Here is a 19,722-nt window from a genome sequence, read left to right on the forward strand (position 1 = left end):
GTAAAGCTAGTATTCAATGTCAAGTAACACAAATAGATTGTTGTACACTGATGTCCATATGCAAAGGCAATGATGTAGAGACTTTTTGCTTACTATTCACAATGCTCAACAACACAAGCTAGCCCGGCAGCACCATTAACCCTGCCTTGATATATTTTTCGGTTTTGTATTAGAGTTGTAATCCTTGGTGATGTAAAAGTCTATTTCAAAACCACACCACGTTAGGGTTGTTACATAAAATGTAGCTCTGAAAGTAATATATTTTGGGAACCTCAAATTTGTATAAAGTTCGAGTCATCCTTTGAGCTTCGAACCACGGTGATTGATTTTACAGGGCATATGGTACACTCGAATGCAACGCAAGATTGTAAACTCATTTCCTTTTATGTAGCTATGACCAGAAAAAAATATGTGTTCAATGTATAATATAAAATAACAGAATGTCACATTTTCACCAATTAAAAAAAGCAACCTAAACAAAATAACGAAACAAACTATTTACATTGCAATATAATGAATTTCATTGAATAATCAAGACAGAAGAAGCCAAAGTAAGAGTAGTGCCTCACAAAAGCAACATCTCATTGTGAGAAAATCATGCATGCGGAATTTGAAGAAAGCCACAGCTCTCAAATGAAAACTCCATGTCCACTGACCATATAACTACCCCTGAAGAGGTTTTCCTCACTCCATTGCACAATTGGAGTTCCTTGGGTCTCCAATTGAAGTTTTTTAAATTCATTGAGTGTCAGGTAAGTTTTGTGTTATGATGATTATCAGTTAACACCATTTAGAGTAACAAACGCAAGGTTTTACTAAATTTCAACCAAAGCCTCCTCGAAGCAAGTGTCCCTTACCACTCATCTTTCAATAACTGGTCAGAGGAAAGGATAGTTTATAGAAAGCTCAATGCAGGCAAGTTATTGCATTCGGTGTCATGAAATTGGATCATAACTTATTCATACAAGGAAACACAAGTGTCTTATGTTATGTTAGCCTACTTACCCTGCCTCTGGCATATGCACCATAGTGATTGATTGGGATAAGCAGCTCCCTTCTATATCTGTTCACTTAAGCCGGGGAGGAGAATAATAAGTTCTCTAAGTGGCTAAATGCAAGAAACCAAGATGGAAACGCACAACTCAACCACAAAACCATGTTGTGTTTTAATAAAGTTCTTCAATCAAATCTCAAACACAATAGATGACCAGGTAAGACTGATGAGTCTAGTGCAATTGATGCAATCGTTTGCAAAACCTGATTCAGATTGAGTTTAATGATTAATTTCGAAGTTCGAAAAATAATTTCACAGTTACAAAATTATCAAGCAAACAGATGAGGCATAAACATGTCGTAACACCTTAATATTAATGGATCAATAACCGGATCATTAGGTATCCCGCTACCAGTTACAGTTGAGGGATCAATGAAAGTTGTGTACAATGTAAGACGGACATGCTAGGGTTTTAACTCGAAAGTCTCACAAAATAATACTCAGCTAGTTATGGGGAACAAATACGAAACTCATGCTCATAATATAAAAACAGCAAATGATGCAAACTCACAGTGGATGGATGAGGATTTTGGATATCGCTTTGGCAAAAGCTTTCATTACCTTGTGTCAATTCCAAAACTTGCAAACAAACAAAAAAAATCTCAACAAAGCACCATTTATTTATTGTGTTTGGATGCTTCATCCTAGGCTTTCATGCATAAAAATTCACGCTCAACATTTACATAGAAACTGGGTAGTTATAATAAAATTATGAAACCCCTCCCAGTAACGATTATGGAAGATAAAACCCGAGGTGAAACTTCCACTCTACTCTTTAAGGGCACTAAACACAGTCCCTGACTGAGTTCAAAATATTCTAGCTCTACAAACAACCCAAAAATCAAGAATGCCAACTGCCAAAACTTATAAGCTAGTTCACAATATCATCAGAACTGCTCACTACCTGCAAATAGAACAACATAACACATCGAGTAAACTCAGCTGCAGCAATTAGAAACTTGTTTTTCAAATTTTAGTAAATAACTATGCACTCATCAGCAAATCATGCACATAATTCTGTGATACTGAGTAACTCTTTAATATTTCATGCTTGGGGATCTTAAATGCAAGTAAAAAAAGAGTAGACATAGATAGTATGGAAATAATACCTTGTTTTCTATCACAGATTCATCAGGTATCTCAAGTGTAGCCCCCTGCTTTGCTTCAATTATAACTTTTCCCTGAAACAAAAGCAGTAATTCTATTACGAAAAAAAAATTAATTTCTATGAACAGTTGACCTCTAGAACCAATCATCACCACCATAATTTTGTTCTAGCTCAATAAACCATTTTGAATGGTGTTCAATTATTACTGAAAAATCAGTTTTATAGTTCAGAGAGGCTTCTTAACCTCCCGGGAGAGAGAATGATAGATTCATTGGTTTGAAAGCAGGCAAGTGGAAGCTAGGGACCAGTTCGAATAGGTTTTGCCCCTTTTGCCCCACGAAAGGGCACACTGGATTTGCAAGTTCCAAAATAGATAAACAATTTGCAACATTACTTGAATATGGAGAATACCTAGCACATTGAGAAGCAAGATGTTTTTTTAATATTATTAAGGTTCTGAAAGATGAGATAAAATAATTTTTATTAATATCCAGCAAATGACAATATATAGGTTAATGGGACTGCTAGGTTAATATGAATTAATACACAGTGGGGTGCAGCTCATATAAGAGGAGATCTCTCCTATGAAAGTTTTAGATGAAAAGCAGTTATTTTTACCAAAAAGTGGAATATCATTTCCGTGCAGAATCAGCCAGTGTTTATCAATTATGTATCGATCAATTCAATAATGAATGATAATATTGTAAGGTTCCAGAACTAGGGTAGAATAAGAATTATCGCCCATGCATTGTTTATATATATATATATGGAGAGAGAGAGAGAGAAACCACTCAGGTTTCCTTGAAAAAATATAATGGGGGAGAGAAGGAGAGGAAACACATCAACAGCTTGAAACAACAGGGGAATGTCCCAGACTTTCGCAAATGTTTCCATCTTCAGGAATGCATGGGTGAGTTTTCAATGTATTGTTAGAGTGTTCCAAAAATGGGTGCATTCAAACACCCAGGGAGCCATTTCTCGTATCAAAGTTCCCAAAGCACAACATGAAAATGAGAGCTTATGCATCTGTGATGATCATCTACAACATTTGTAACCATCCTAAAATTCCCTAAGTTATTTCCTCACACAAGATGCTTCAAGAACTAGCATATAAGCATGTATCTGAGCTACCTAGCAAAGATTAAGAAAAGATCAGGTTCAAGATAGATTTCTGAGCCTATTCCACAGTAGATGTAATGGATATTATTGTTGAGTAATTTGTCATTGATGTCAAAGCTCAAGTTCAAGATAGATTTCTAGGCCTATTCCACAGTAGATGATGAGAAAACCAATTATTCAAGAGCAGAGACAGATGTGGTATTTCTTATTGCAATAATGTTGAGGACAGATGGTGGTTGTCATATATGACAATAATGCACCTGCTTAAAGGATGAACCAAGCTGATAATTAGACCTTGATTCCCTGGCCATAAAGAAATACATCAGGCTAGTGACTAAAGACTGATAACCAGCCTGCAAGGAAAAGGATTGATGCCTACTGTGCTAATATAAAAGCAGCACTAATCTGTAAAATGTTATGAAAATACGCCAAATGAAAGGTTGAATGCTCCAGATCTGTCCTTACTCTCATAATACTATGCTTATCACTTCAATGAACCTGTCAAGAACAAAAATACCAACTAGCTTTCCAGAAATTTGTGGCCGTGGGATAAATTTACCTAACACCGGCTTGTTACAAGTATGACCATGAGTTCTCAAGTGTTAGAGAGACAATGAATTGGCCATATCTATGTGCTGGACATAAGAAAAGGGCAAGCATTACTCTCAAACAATTTTATAGAGGATTTCTATTCATGTCGGCTTCCATGTATTCAAGTTGGCTCCTTCTAGAGATGTGTCTATTCAACATGGTCAAGCAAGTATAAATAGAACCATGTGTCCTCCATTTTGACCATCCTGCTTGGCTGGGATACACAAAAGCAGAACGGATCTAAAGGAGGAAGAATAGGAATTCACAATCCACAAACTAGGAGCTGACTTAGGAGGATAAGGCGAGTTTTTCTTTTCTGAGTTTCTTTTCTGTGACTATCTTGGAGAAATTTGGCCTTACTGTGCAGGACTTCGGCACTAAAGGAACAGGACCTCGTCCCTCCTTAAAGGAGCAGACCTCAGCCTCTACTGAAGGAACTGAACCTCAGCCCTTTTCTGAGGATATACTTCAGAATTTTCGGAGCAGACTTCAGCTTCTGTCAGGAGCAGATTCTGCCTCATTTAGGAGCAGACTTTAGCCTAGTAAGAGCCTCAGAACTCAGCCCTTTTTGTGGAGCAGAACCACAGTCTTCAGCCTTCTCTGTCTCTGTGGAGCAGAATCTCAGCCTTGTCTCAGCTGGTGGAAGGACATTCGGACCTGTGATCTTAGCCCCTAATCTCAGCCCATCTTTGGAGTGAATTTGGAGTAGACTTGTGCAGACTCTGGAGTAGCTGTCGAAGAGATTTTGAACAGTTATTTGGTAATCTTTGGAACAGTTCTTTGATAATCTTTGGAGCAGTCTTGTAGATGAGCTTATAGACTTCTTGAAGCATCCTTAGAGCAGATAAAAGTAGTCTTGAAGCCATCATTGAGAGCAATTCTTTGAAGCATTGTTTGAAACATTTATTCAGGGCCTCTTTGGAGCATCAATGAAAACTCTTGGAAGCATCCCCTTCTAGACTTCTTGCAGATACAAAGATACTGATTGAGCAACTTTGAAGAGTTTTGATCAGTCCATATGAGCATTTATTGATGAGCCTTAAATCAGACCTTGAGTGAACTTGAAAAAGCGTTGGGACAGACCTATTGAAGCTTGAAGAGCAAACTTTACTGAAGCAGATCTTTGAAGCACACTTTTGAAGTATTTCTTGAGCAGACATGCAGAGCCTTGGAGACACTTTCAATGCCTTGCTGGAGTTGACCTTGAATTAAACCAGATTTTGAAGTATCTTGGAGGCCATTTGTAGCAACTCTAGAAGCATTTATTGAAGTAGGTATTGAAACAGTATGTGAAGTATTGTTGGAGCAGTATTGGAGACATCCAAGTATTATTTAAGTACTGTTGAAGAAATCTTTCAGATCTTGTTGAAGAAGTTTTTGGAAGACTTGAAGCAGTAATGAAACCACCTTAAAGGACTGACGCAAGTAGAGAGAGTTGGAGCCCTAGAGGATTGAAGTCTTCATACAAGGTTGGAGCCTTGTAGGAAACCAGGTTGGAGCCTTGAAGGAGATAGACTTATATTGTACAGGTTAGAGCCTGGTTGTTTGTAAGAGGATTGGAGTCCTCATCTTCTCTATTAATAAAATCATTTTCTTGTTGTATATCTTGTGTTTTGGTTTAATTAATAATCTTAACTGGCATAGTATAACAATTGTAGAGAAATACTAATTCACCCCCCCTCCCTTTAGTATTTCCAACTATTATAAATAGAAGCCTGCAAACACCAACCATGTCATTTATGAGGCTGACACTCTGATGGCACTTTTTTACAGATAAAATTAGCTAAGAAGAGCACACGATAATTGTGAAACCTAATGAAGGTTATTGTAACGTTATCAAATAATGCATTGCTACAGACTCTGAAATATTGCCATGGTTAGAAAAAGGAAGAGGGGAATATAAAAGAATTTATTGATGGTTTTAGCCTCTAGTAGTATTTCTGGTAAAAAGAAATGAGATGTTTATCTAATATATGGTGCAAGATAAGACATCAATATGGCTAAGACTACTATAAAAATTGGGCTAATAAACAAAAACCAAGTCATTTGGATGAAGCGACACAAGCTGAAGCAAGTAATAAAAAAATCAGGGTTTCTGACAATGATTGTTGAAGAAACTGACCTAAAGGGAAATAAAAAATGCTACAGAATTCTTTAATTGTTTGCTTTAATGCAGAGTTCAAGGGGCATTGTTGACAATTAAATGGGTTGCCCAGGTAATAAGCAGAAATGTATCTTAGCAGGTACTTGTTCATCATCACACTAAAAATTCTCTACCATGTAGATGCAATGTGACAATTTCAAACCCCTATGGCCTGGCATCTATCACATGGTGTGATTGAATCATTTAATCACTACACATATTTGTCAAGGATATAGCAAGCCTTGCAATTGTATCCAAACAATTGTGTTGGGAGTATGTAGATTACCAGTGGAAATGGAATTTCACTGCATAGTCACCTTGACGGGTTAATAATTTCCTCTATTAGAGGACAGTTGGCAAAGAAAGGTCTCACCCATGGGCATAAGGTAAACAATTTTCTTGGAGAACTCTCAAGTAGTCTAAAATATTCCAATCTGTGGACCTACTTGTTTTCACTACATTTTGTCAGTAGATTCCAAATGACAGCTTTTTTGAGCTAAATTTCAATTCTTGTGGGCCTATCTATGAATATTAGAAATGGCCTTTAGGAAGCCATTTCTGGACTACAGAACCAGAGCTTTATTCCTAGATTCTATTAACTTATCCCACTGAGAAAATGGATTAGGTGTTGAGATATCTCAAAGATTGCTTTTCCTTTGGGACCAGAGTACTTGGGTAATTGGTTCTTCATAACAATTTATAAGGGATTACTTTGCATTGCACAAGTTTTTTCCAAATGGATGCTGGTTGGTCACAAGCCTAAGTCATTTAAAAATGATGTGGAAATGCAAAGTTGCCAAAGCATTTTGGATCTTGATTGGTGCACACTGCATAGTACAATGTTCTCTTTGTTGCTCCCCTTCATTGGAAAGGCACCTTTTGGAATAATGGGATGTAATCATATTGGCAAGCATCTTCTCTTTCTGAAAGGGAAGGTGCCAAGCAACCTTTCAAGAGGCAACTACTCCTTTTAACTTGGTAGAAGTTTAGCTTTACGGTAAGTAGATCTAACTATGGGATGGATGGAAAGGTTTACATCTAATTCCCTGAGTAGTACTGACTTATTTTCTTCACTGCAAAAATAAAAAATACAATGAATAACAGTATGGTAACCTGCTAATTTAACAATGATATCTTAACCATTACAGAAGTTTACCACAAGATCCCACTCTTTGGTCAAGACTTGCAATCGAAGCCATGGTTGTGACATGCATGCAATTAGCCCTCTTCTTTTACAGTAACAAGTCTTCTAACCCTTTAAAAAATATTACAACATAAATGGCCCAAACAACTGTAGACCTAAGAACAATATGTTTGAGCTGAAAGAAAAGGAAAGTAAGACATAGTTGTAACAAAGTGGACCAGACGGGAGAAAATATCTAGCATAAATGGAAAAGAAAGGAAAAGAAATGATTTAACATGAGAAAACAATTCCTATTGACATTCATTTCATATGAATTTGTCACAAAGATTTCATGTCACCAAGGCAAGGCATTTCTTTCGTAAGTACATAACCATCTACTCTCGGAAGCAACTTGGTAATTATTCTTACAGTAACAAATTGACACTTCAGGCAATGAGTACGCTAACTTGTTAATATACACATATGCCTAAAGCATAATAACTTGTTAATAAATTTTCCTTTTTGTTAGAAAACCCATGAGAAAAAAAACTTGCTAACCTTCAGGATGACTCCACTGCCAAACCACACATCACCTGACACCTTTAGACTATCAAGATCAATGATGCTAGGTATGGACTTGAAACGCTTTAGAAAGTTGCCAACCTGTGCATTAGACATTATAAGTATCAAAAATGGAATTATCATGGAAAAATGACTCTAAATACCAGAGTGGACATGAATGAAATGCAATCAGCCAATAAAAATCACCTTCTTGAATTCAGGACCCAACTCAATGGTGGGATTTGCAGGGTTGACTCTAGCAGGATTTCGGATGACAAAACCTTCCTCCACAGTGTAAAGATCCGACTGCAGAAGCAGAATTTAGAATGGTTAAAACTCTGCTAGAGACAATAAAAATATATAAGTATTTTCAAGTCAAAAGATAAGTGCTTCCCATTCAACCTGCACAAGTAGTAAATCTGAAGTTGCCTTCACTGGGAGAAAGCGTGATCTTGGAACATTGACACCAATTGCACGATCAAAAAACTGGGGGATCAAACAACAGCTGATGTCAGCTAAGCTTGCACAACAACATTGGAGAATCAAAACTTAAAATAAGTAGTCAATCAATGCTAGAAGAATTAACTGCAATGCATACCCTTATAGCAGCACCTGCAGCCGTTTCAAGCTGAAGCACCTTTACCCCATCTACTTCCTGTAAAATTAGAGACATATAAATGAAAATATCATTTGCCTAGGCTCTCAAGCACAAATTTACAATTGTTGTTCAAAGAGAACCACTACTTATTTGGGAATGTGGAAAAGAATATGTATTGCCTTTGGATTTGGAATTATCTCCATTTTAAGAGCATCAGCCTCCACAAGCCTCTTAATCGCCTTCAAGTTCACCCATCTGCATGTTTACATAAACATTTTGCATAAGACATCCTCCAAATCACCTAAAACTGTAATGAATAGAATAATGCAACGCATTTCACTCACAAATTATTGGTATTGAAGATTTTGAACTTTTCAATCGACTTGAACTCGCCAACCTGAATGATAAATCAATTAAGCACTAAAATCAGTTCAACGTCCTATAAAAAATTGCATGAATTCATTATCTTCAGTAAAACCACAAGTTTCCCAAAACCTGCAAATTTGTATTGTCAAAAACCAACTTAAAAAATCAACATAACGTACATGCTCCTCTGGAACCTGTGCAATCTCTAGAAGCTGCAATAAAAAATCATTACAGCACAGTAAGTTGATCATGTCATATCGATATCATCAACAATCCAATATTATATACCGTTAAAATTACAAATCAATCTAAAATGCCAGGAAAAATGAAAACCTAGAGCAGTATGTAGAAAACCCCTAAGCGTACATACTCGTAAGTACAACAGGTATATAATAGGAGTGAAAAAAGCACAAAGCTAGACAATGGTAATTAAAAATAATATAAATAGAAAGCATAATCCATGTTAATTATAGAATGTGGATGTCAAGTCACCTCAGAGATAGAAGTAGAATGAGGGGAGAAAGACTCCCCCATCGAGTCATTTGTTACTAAGGGGCTGATACAGTGTCTGATAATCTCATCCAAACAGAAAACCAAAGCTTTTCTCAACAAGTTCAGGTTTTTTGAGAGTTGAGACAAATGGTTCATGTTGGCCCAAGATTACACATCTTGGTCTAAAGGAGTGCGTGAGGCAACAATCATTTCTTGCCAAAATCGAGGGAAAGAAGGAAGTGAATAACCTAACAAGGTTTGTCATGGGTGAACCATATTTAATGCCTAAAATGAAAAAAGGAAACAAATTATATTAATGTCCACAATAAATAATGTCAATGAAACTATAAAAAAAACCACCTTAAAATAGTGATCAGGGAGAAGCCATTTATTTATTGAAGGTAACAATGTACAATACACCATTTCCTATCAAGTCAACCACCCTAGTCAATGGTCAATAGGCTTCAATCTTTTAATAAATGTAGGGGACACCTCATTTTATTTCATAGTTTATGTTTAAAGACACCTATCCTACATAGTTCTTTAGCAAAGGTATTACTATTTTACTGAAAACATGTTTCTACTTTTTCTGTTCATTCAATCTTTTTCTGTTCATTCAATCTTTTTCTGGTTGTTCTGTTCATTCAACGTTAAAGTCTAGATGAACTAAATTAACATATATATTGCTACAACGAATTTCTGGATTTCTAATGTGTAATGGAATGGATATCCTTGGCATTCTATCCATTTTTAAATGCATTCCAAAAGTTTGGGAAAGTTTAATCTTTGCAGATCACACTTTTTCCCAATTCATCTTAGCAGTGTCTATGAAGGCATTAACTTCACTCTAAAAATTAAAGACTTTTTTTCTAGGTCATCAAAAGCCAGATGGCTCCCTTCCTTCAGGTATGACAGATACCTCCTTGCTGTATCCCAACACCATGCCTACCAAAAATCTGTTGTTTTAAATACCTCAATTATCAAAATATTTCAAATTTCTAACCAAGATCACTCAGAAAAAGAGAAAATTTTCACCTTAAGAAACCTTTAGAAATGTAAATAAACCTAGAAACCACACTTCCAGCCTTCCTCATAACATGCTACCACCTACTTGCCAACCTTCCCTTCATTCATGGAACACAACATCTTCAAATCTTTCCTCCCAACTCCCTTTGTAACAAACCACCTTCATAACTATCAAGGATAAATTGACCACTGCTTACATCAAGGTATATACTCAACTCCATGTTCATGTGGTATTTCATGCATTGGCCAGACTGGACATTCCATGGAAGCTAGAGTTAAAGAACACATTACTGAATAAATCATAACAACAATGGTAAATATCACATATTTACCCTTGCTGAACAACCCAACTGAACAAAATATGCCTTGACCAAACCAAAGTCCTGTTCCTCAAGACTAATTAGGAAAACCTAAGAACATGAATATAGAAGAATGTTTAACGCTTTGTCAAACTTAGAAGCTTCTTGTTAACATCATTTTTAACCAAAAGTGTTATACTCCCTTGTTAAGTTGTTGCATTGTTGATCCCCTGCCTCCCTTTCCTTCTCCTAGTTTTCCTTGTCCTTCTCCTTTCATTTATTTGATTGTTAGATTTGTAATCACCATTTCCTCAATCTTCATTTTTTATTTCTCCCTCTCTCCTATAAACTCTCCTCACAAAGACTTTTATTTGCTCCTATTCTTTTTATACCTTAGATCTTAACCTCAAATAGCTCCTAACCTCTTGTTTCCTTCCTCCCTGCCTCTTTCCTTCTCTTCCCTTCTGACTGAAGTGTTATTTATTTTGAAGATGTTGAGCTATTCCTTCCTACAGTTTGACCTGAATGCCAGCATTCTTTTTCTTCGTGTTCCCTTTACCTTAGCTCCCTTCTTCCCTTCTGACCAGATTAATCTTCATTTATAAGTGGTTGAACTATTCCTTCCCACATTTTGACCTTCACTCCATTTTTTATATATAGGGACTTCCATTTTCTTCATGTTCCCTGTTGCATTGTGCTTCTAGGAGATAACTTCTGCACTCCCTTAAATATTATACTTTCCAATACCTTTCACCTATTTTCATTAGGAGACATTGATAATTACATTTCATTAAATTTTAATTTCAGATATCTTTCCGATTATGTTATTTTGTTAATTTTAACATGTTCACCCAACCTCTTATATCATACCAACCTGCACCCTTTAATAATGATTGTTTCTAACTTTTATAACCCTAACTTCAATGCCCCATTAGAATTTACATCTTATAATCTTTCCTTTCAAGGCTTTAACCCTACTTTCCTCTGATTTCCTCACACTTGTTCCTCTTTCTGCATAATGATGAGTGATGTGTTACACATAAAACCTTCCTGACAACTACAGTATTCATTGAGTAATTAACATAATTTACACAATTCAAGTATCGCGTTTCAAGATCAAAAGAAACAGCATAAAAACATAGAGCTAATATGGGACAGAATAATTGCTTTATAAACTTTTGCTTCTAAACTGTTACAAACATACGAATATGGTTGTACTGCAACTACATTTTCTTCATGTAGATCAGAGTTAGCTGCTTTAGTTGTTCACATTATTTACTGATATAAGAATTTTTTTAGGATTTCAAGTGATATAGAAATAGAAGGCACGGCAACCTTACACCACTCTCACCATGCTCTTTTGATATTTCATAGCTTACACCTCTCTTCTCATCCCAAAGTTGCAATAAACACATTAGAAATTGTATAACAACATCAATATACTGCTTAGTACTTAAAGGCAACAGAGGATTAGCTTTCACAAAGTTAAAAATGCAGCAATATACTACATTAGAAATTAGTAAAATGTACATCAAGATTGGTACCTCCACAAGCAAACCAAGTCCCATTTCTACATGGGCAAGGAAAGCTAACAAATTTACTTTGGCTATAACTTGAAATTTACTCATATCTTTCATAAAAATAGCCGTGCTGGCTGAAAATGTAGTGACTATTATCTGGGTTGAATATATTGGCTCAAATGTTGAACAAAGGAATTCTCTGATAAGGTTAGGCGTGGTAATTCAAAATCTTATAGATGGCGATATTAAAGAGGCAAATAACGACAACATAAACAAAAACTGATCTGGGAAATTAAAAGCACACATTAGTTCCATGTTAATTTACATATTTCTCTTTCCAATGTAAGATTTAGGCCAATCTTAATAGCTTTCAGATAGTTATAATAAAGAAAGAAATAACAACCACATAATAGGATAAACAAAAGCTAATCTGGAAAATCGAAACACCAGGCAGCATAAATCTAAGTGCACATTAGTTACATGTCAATTTAAGCGTTCCTCTTTCCAATATCACAACTAGACAGAGACAATATTACCTGAACTCTGCCTTCATAAGAGATAAGCGTACCACCTTTTACATCTGCAAGCGTTTTGGGAGTGACCTGCATGTAGTTCCTTGCATGTTTAATCATAGGCTGCAAGCTTCCATATTGGACAATACAATGAATTTTTCTCACTTACCTCCATGCAGTATTCATTTTTATTTTTGACCAGATGATTCAAAATTTCTAATAGATGGTCAAGAAATTGCCTGGTATCACAAAAATAAATTTGTTCATGGCATGAAAATATATAGAAGGCCCTGTGGTCAGGTACAGAGTCTTACATATAAGTCACAGTAAATGAATCGCATGTTGAAAATTCTACAATTAATTCCCCAAAAATGGCATTTCATAGTTTTGGACTGTAGAAGTCCCCTACATGCTATACACAATTTTAAGTTAAAACTTTGAGATAATGAAAAATACGTAAAACACAAGCGCAAATAGGATACTGAGATCAACTATTGCTCCCAAGTTGTCTGAGTTAGCTATAAACACATACTCCTTACCCTGTGAACCATAGACACCGTTAGAAACAAAGTAAGAACACAGAGACACCATTGAAGGCAAGATATGAAATATTATATCCATGAAAAAACCACAAGCATCTGAAACCAAAGAGTTGAACAAATGAAGCAAAGAACCTGTGAGAGTAGTTCATCAAGCTTCCCACTGTTCAAAAGAGCAGGGAAAACATCTCCGTGGCCAGGTGGGTACCTTCAACCAAAAATAAGCAAACAATCTGTAAACATGAATAAATATTTATATGAAGATACAGCTTCAAAATAATATGTATTTCTAACCGAGACAACACACATGACTTGATGTGATTGTCAACTCAAATTCACGTTAGGAACAAATGCCTTTCATATATTCTAACACATCAAAATTGATAGCCATGACTTTTAGTGAACAAATCCACACGTTTAAACATTATAAGGATGTATATATTATAATAGTCCATGTCCATATTATGGTGTCACGCCTGCAATAATATTTTAAAAAGGAAAAGCCATTACTACCCCCATCCCCATGAGCAGGCTGGTTACAAAACTCTGAATACTCTATGTAAGTGTACTGAATATTGATGTAATATACTCAAAATGTGCCTCCTCACGAAGCAAGCTGCAAAACCAGTCCAGATCGAAGCAAACTTTACTAATCCTAATGACCTCAAACTATAAATGGAAAATTCCAATGGAGTAATATACAAAGGATAATATTTCATGTAAATAAATCAAGTGAAAGCAACAATGTTGTAAACCCATGGTTGCGTAAGACACTCTATTAGCCGTGGTTCTTATAACCAAAAATTTGAAATGATTAACCCAACCATAAACTTCTAGCTTTCAGCAATCCTTAACCAAACAAATAGAAAATGCCTAACCAAATAAAAAACAGAACGATATGGCAAGAAAACAAAGGTCAATATCGTTTTTATACGCCATAAAAATTATGCATTTTTAGCTATTGAATAGACAACCAAAAGCATGGTGCTAGGCATAAAACCCTTGGAAAGGCGATCGTAGTCGTGTTAAAGTACACTTGCATGAGTTTCAAAAGTACAGTCACTCTCTTGTTGCAAGAATTCATAATAACTCACGAACAATGTTTGTTAAACCAGTCTAACTTGTTTAATTTTTCTATTAAGCTCCACACTATATATGTTATATAGATGATAATTTGATATATATGCATTTAAAAGGAAAACTCATTTTTCTAATTGAAGGTCATTCAGAACAGACACTTTCAGAACAGAAAAGTGTCATTAAAGGTCCTGTTTCACCTAATTGAAATCTTGAGTACAACGTCAAGAAACTCACCATGCTTCCTTGTCTGTACGACCTTTAGTTGGCCATGGTGTCAAATCTTCTGCCACCATGCGTGGATATTGACTCTGACGACACAAAAAAACATGTTAACATTGTTACTGCATGCAGACAGAACAGAGCACAGAGAAGACACGAAATCAAATTTAAATAATAGCATCTGTTAAAGTTAATGCAAATGTATATCTCCGACCTGGTTGAAGATGTGGATGTCAATATTTGAGCCAGAGTACTTTTCTACAATCTACACAATGCAAATTCCATGTGCAAAGTCAAAATTTCAAAAGTGGTTATGGGAATTATAGTAATCAACAGTGAATAATTAGGAGCATTAAAAAATACTGCCATTTGGAAGCATATAATGTATTACCTTAATTGTATCATCATGTGTATTAAATGAATTCATCAGCACCAACGGAACTTTGGAATCGTATTTGTTGTTCAGAGACTACAATTAACAAATCAAATTTATGAAATTAACTAACAAAAGACGCCAAATAGAAACAAAGCAAAAAAGAATATTTCAAGCAGCATTCCACTGCATTCATTTTAAGTACATATATTTGTAAATCTGAATAGATTGACACTTTACCTCTATTTGCTTCACAATCAAGTCCAGAAATGTTAGGCCATTTCGTACTTCAATGACGGATCTGCAGATTAAATGGAATAGCTTAAGTTTCAAGTCAATTTCAAAGAATTGCCAATCATCGCAAGAAAGAAAGTTTGCCCATTTTTTAAGACTGCCACATATATTACATTAGAAATCAATATACATGCACATCAAAATTCAAGATGGGGACCCATCTACGAGCCAAAGGGCATGCACACCAAATCCCCCTTCGTACATAAGCAATGAAAGCTAGCATATCCGCTCAAGATTGCCCTTTTTCTAACATCGTAACGAACTATGCCATAGAATAAACCCCCATTATTTCAGAGGTTTTCAAAGATGTAATTTGGCCTTCCAATTAGATTAAAGGATTTAAATAGAAATTAAAATAGATAAAAGGAAAAAGCAAACTGCTTGAATTTTTTTGGTAGCTTTAACCAGAAAAGTCTCATAGAACAGTACTAAATTATATATCACAAAATTTCCATCACAATTAAATAGGTCTTACAGTAGGCCACAAAAACTGAGAATGTAATAGCAATCTTATATTTTGATGGAGCATCAAACAGCAAGCCTAGCCTAGAAGTAGCAGGGAGTTTTTGAAGAGGAAAATATACTTTCCTTGCATCGGTTTACAATCAAGTTGAAATCAAGGAGGAAAAATTAGTAACTTCGTGAATCTTTTAGGTAGCTTTAACCAGCCAAGTCTCGTAGAAGAGTACTCAAGTATATCTCACACAAAATTTCCATCACAATTATGTAGGTCCTACATTAGGTTAAAAATGGGAAATGTAATAGCCTTAGAGGGCAAGACTGGCCTAGTAGAATGGAGAGAATTCTACTTTCCATACATGAGTTTACAATCAAGTTAAAATCAAGGGGATTCCACTACCATAGATCCATCTTAACCTCTCAGCACTATTTTACATATAAAGTCAACCTTTTTTATACTAGCTAGCCTTTTTTAGGTGTTACACACAAAAGTAATGAACATCTCCCCCCAACCATGCTATAGAGCTTCTCGCTTGCCATAGTGTAAGAGATTTTGATCGACAACTTAAACAAGAAGAATAAAGATTCTTCGTGAGAATTGTGGAACAAGATCAAATGGATAATAGAGGGCTTGGGAAACCTTGAAGCAATATGCTTCAACCACAACAGAAGATCTTCCAATCAAGTAGCCAATTGGCTGGCAAACAGGGCAGTATCAACTACAAAAGGCAATCAAGTTTTTGAATATTGAGGCCATTATAAAAGAACATGGTCTATGATCTCAAATATTTGGAATAGGAACAGAGGTAGTGATCATTGTACGATAAATGAAGACTGGAGAACAATAGATATTGTCCATTACGTACAACTCAAGTGGATCAATCTCGAAAGAATGATGAATCAGGGGCTGTGATGAAGAGGATGTAACCCAGAAAGAAGCTCAATGAATACAGAGGCAGACCAAAGATAATCAGCGTTCTATACTGCAAACACCTATCTGTGCATATTAGCCTTGTTGACCATTTTCAATAAGGGATCAGAGATCTGTCCCCAATTCTTTTGATACAAGACACTGGTTCAACAAATTCATGGATTTCTCGGAGAGGAGGTAGAACTTCTAATCCAAGCAGCTTTGCAGGTTAACGTGAAAGAATTTAAAATGCGAAGGAATATTCAGTCGTGCAGAGGAACTTCAAGCAAGCCAGGTAAATTGAAACATAGATTTTATAACCTGGTGCAGAGGAACTTCAAGCAAGCCAGGTAAATTGAAACATAGATTTTAAAACCTGGATTAGATTCTGGAGAATAGTCTATCAAGCATAAGGCCTAAACTGGTTGAACTAGTTGATATTTGCGAATGGATTGAAAGGAACTCTTTACATAATGTGCTATGGGACTCGAACAACCTGAGGGAGAAAGCCATAAATCAAAGTCATCAGATGAAGCTCAGCCTCCACTGCAGTCACATGACTGTAAGACCCTACAGCCTGCAAGGTAGATTCTTGATCTACTCTGCTATGTTCCATAGAAGTCTCAATTGAATTTTTCGGTCTATATATTATAGTTTCTGTTTAATTTTGTATACTGTTATTAACTAAACAGTTAGAGGTCCGTATGTCTGGAAAACATACCCAGAGGCAATTTCGAAATGACTGTAGCAGATATCAAACTAGATATGCCTATCAAAATCCGCCCAGTTCGTATCGGTGGCATGTTAAATGCAAATTATGTGTCTACAGTGGTGGGCCCGCTTTATGTATTACTGGTAACAATCAATAGGAGGCAAACAAGATCGAAACAGAGAATAGAGTTTGACGAATTTGCACATTGAAGAGTATGGAATATATGTCTGTTAGAAACACTTACTTGGGCCCAGTACAACCCATGGTTGTTCCCAAACCGCCATTAAGCTTTAACACAACAAGCTTGTCCAAGAGTTCCTTGGTTTCCGATGGATCTGCAAATTTCATAAGCATCTATTTTTAATGCAGACCCAAATTAAATATCCAGATATGCTAAACACAAATATCCAATCTAGAAATTTGAGACGCCAACATTTAATTGAGAAATATCCAATATATGCATTGTTTGATAATAGATCACAGACCTTCTCCCAAAGCTGCCAACGAATCGTAGGGAACCACGACCTCGTCAGTCGGGGTCTTGATTTTTTCCCATTCAATCTTCTCTTCTTCGCCGCTGCATTCATCAAATTCCAAAGAATATTACCGGTTAGTCGAAGCGGCAGGTCACGGCGTCGAACCCCGGGGGCAGACAAATAGACAATTAGATTTACGGGACCGTAAATTAAATGAATAACCAAGGTCTGCGAATATAAGCTGAGAAATATTGACTCAGTATTCGAAATCCGTAAAGATGCAATGGCGAGTCGTTGGCTATTAGTCACCTGAGGAAGCGAGAAACCAGTCGCACAAACCCTTCCTTCTCATTATCACTGCAAGCATTAAGTGTCCATTACATAGTGACATATCTTTAAATGTAATTTAAAGGCGGCGGATCTTTAAATGAAAGCAACAGAGGATTTTACTGTTAATACTTACCTGATCTGGTTCAGCTTCGTGACCTCGGCTAGAAGTTTAGGGATCCGATCGGTTTCGGTTGCGGGTGAAGCAACTGCTGGTGCTGCAGCCATTTTCGGTCGTGATAGAAAGATCCCCGTCGCGGACAGATCAGAGCGTGCGTAGAAGACGAAACTGTTACGCACTTATGCTTCCTGTTAACGCTATCTTGAATACCGAAGAATTATCATATAAATCCCTTCAGCGGATCAATCGTAGTGTTGCCACCACCTCCTCCTCCACCTCCCTTTATGTTCAGTAGGAGCGGAGCAATGAGAGTATATTCCGGCGAATTATGCGAGGAAGATGTGCAGTCACGAGATTTCGTATGTACACCGCCGGGCTCTGGAAACCAAGATGTCTCACCCAAAACCAGTGGCGCCGAGATCACGCAATGCTGCGGCACTCTGGTTTGCCACGTGTTATGCCATCCGATGATGTGGGCCTTCCACACAGTGGGATAGAATAAACTTTGAGAAAAGGTATATGCCAGGTATTGTTTGACGTGGCGTTCGTTTGATGGCTGGAGCTGCGTGTACAAGTTGATTAGAAGTTAGGTGGAATTTCTCTGTCGGATCTTGTTTCAACCATATTTGAAACAAAAGAACCTATGATTTTGAAACGCAGGTACTATGACTTTGATAATTTAATAAATAAAATATATGATTTATTTATATTTTTTCGGGGATTGAGATATATTTGGGGAAAATTTTGGGGTTTTTTTTGTCATTATAGCATTCTGGTTAAACCTCTCGTGGTATATTTAATTTTTTCTGGGTTGGCATACATATTTTGATGGAATTTTCTGTTTCGGCATTTTTTTGGGTTTAGAATATGGTACCAAAATTTCCCTTTTCCAATTGTGTTGTTTTAAATAACTTATTTGGGGGCAAATCTGTTATTATGGTGTTTGGTAATTTAATTCAATGGAAACAGTGAGGTTTAATAATTTTTATAGAGGTAGTGAGGTTTAATCATTTTTATAACCCTAGTCAATTTAATAATTAGCTTCGTAATTTTTTAATTATATTTTACAATAATTAACTACTTAAATTATTTTATTTTATTAAATATATAATTTATTTATAATTATATAATATTTTTGTTTTATTTTTTATTATAATAAAATTATTGTAGTGAGAGATTTTTTTAAAATCAAGTAGGTAGAAATGTTGTAATATATTGTAAATTTTTTAATTCAGTCAAAATAAAATAATAATAAAAATTAAAATTACTCATGGTATTCATGTAGAATATAGTCTATTGGGCCTGGAGTATGCCCTAAAACTGCTTCTGCTTGGCTAAGAGCTCGTCTTCCTCGGACGTAAGGAAAGAGGTTAACGGCCCAAGACCCAGAGGCATCTGGCAGGAGTGAAAGTCTGCTCCCTTACGGACCACCAGCTGGTTATTTCAGGTGGCGTGGTTTTCCTTGATAACAGTGATGTGTCAACTGACATTCGGATAGCAGCCAGAGATGGCTGTCCTCACTGTTGGTTTGACAAACTGAGTTTGATAGGTTTTTCCACCTTTTGAAAAAAAAAAAAAAAGAATATAGTCTATTTAAATGTGGAAATTAAGTGAACCTATATCTATCTTAACTCTGGATCTACAAAGCGTTAAGAGGGATCAAATCTCTTAACATGCAAACTTCTTTTAGAATCAAAAGA

At 36.0% G+C, this 19,722-nt stretch overlaps 1 protein-coding gene across 2 annotated transcripts; it reads right to left on the bottom strand.

Moving 5' to 3' along the window:
- Positions 1 to 1,654: 1,654 nt before the first annotated feature.
- LOC149234632 (UTP--glucose-1-phosphate uridylyltransferase 1-like) lies at positions 1,655 to 18,437 on the bottom strand. Of its 2 annotated transcripts, none has more exons than XM_089371893.1 (21): positions 18,038 to 18,437; positions 17,884 to 17,931; positions 17,584 to 17,675; positions 17,343 to 17,433; positions 14,964 to 15,024; positions 14,742 to 14,819; positions 14,565 to 14,615; positions 14,366 to 14,439; positions 13,187 to 13,259; positions 12,995 to 13,052; positions 12,682 to 12,728; positions 12,537 to 12,635; positions 8,843 to 8,875; positions 8,642 to 8,694; positions 8,477 to 8,552; positions 8,298 to 8,354; positions 8,102 to 8,185; positions 7,907 to 8,005; positions 7,697 to 7,801; positions 2,164 to 2,235; positions 1,655 to 1,958 (listed from the first exon to the last, which is right to left on the bottom strand). In XM_089371893.1, the coding sequence occupies exons 1-21, from the start codon at positions 18,127 to 18,129 to the stop codon at positions 1,926 to 1,928; spliced, it is 1,476 nt and encodes a 491-aa protein (XP_089228019.1). In that variant the 5' UTR covers positions 18,130 to 18,437; the 3' UTR covers positions 1,655 to 1,925. The 2 variants fall into 2 exon arrangements, with proteins under 2 accessions (XP_089228019.1, XP_089228020.1); XM_089371894.1 differs by having other exon boundaries at positions 12,537 to 12,602; positions 18,038 to 18,432.
- Positions 18,438 to 19,722: the final 1,285 nt, after the last annotated feature.

The sequence above is a fragment of the Pinus tabuliformis genome, chromosome 8, assembly GCF_031772625.1.
Source record: "Pinus tabuliformis cultivar Carrire ecotype Pingquan chromosome 8, CPIR1, whole genome shotgun sequence".
Taxonomy (NCBI): domain Eukaryota; kingdom Viridiplantae; phylum Streptophyta; class Pinopsida; order Pinales; family Pinaceae; genus Pinus; species Pinus tabuliformis.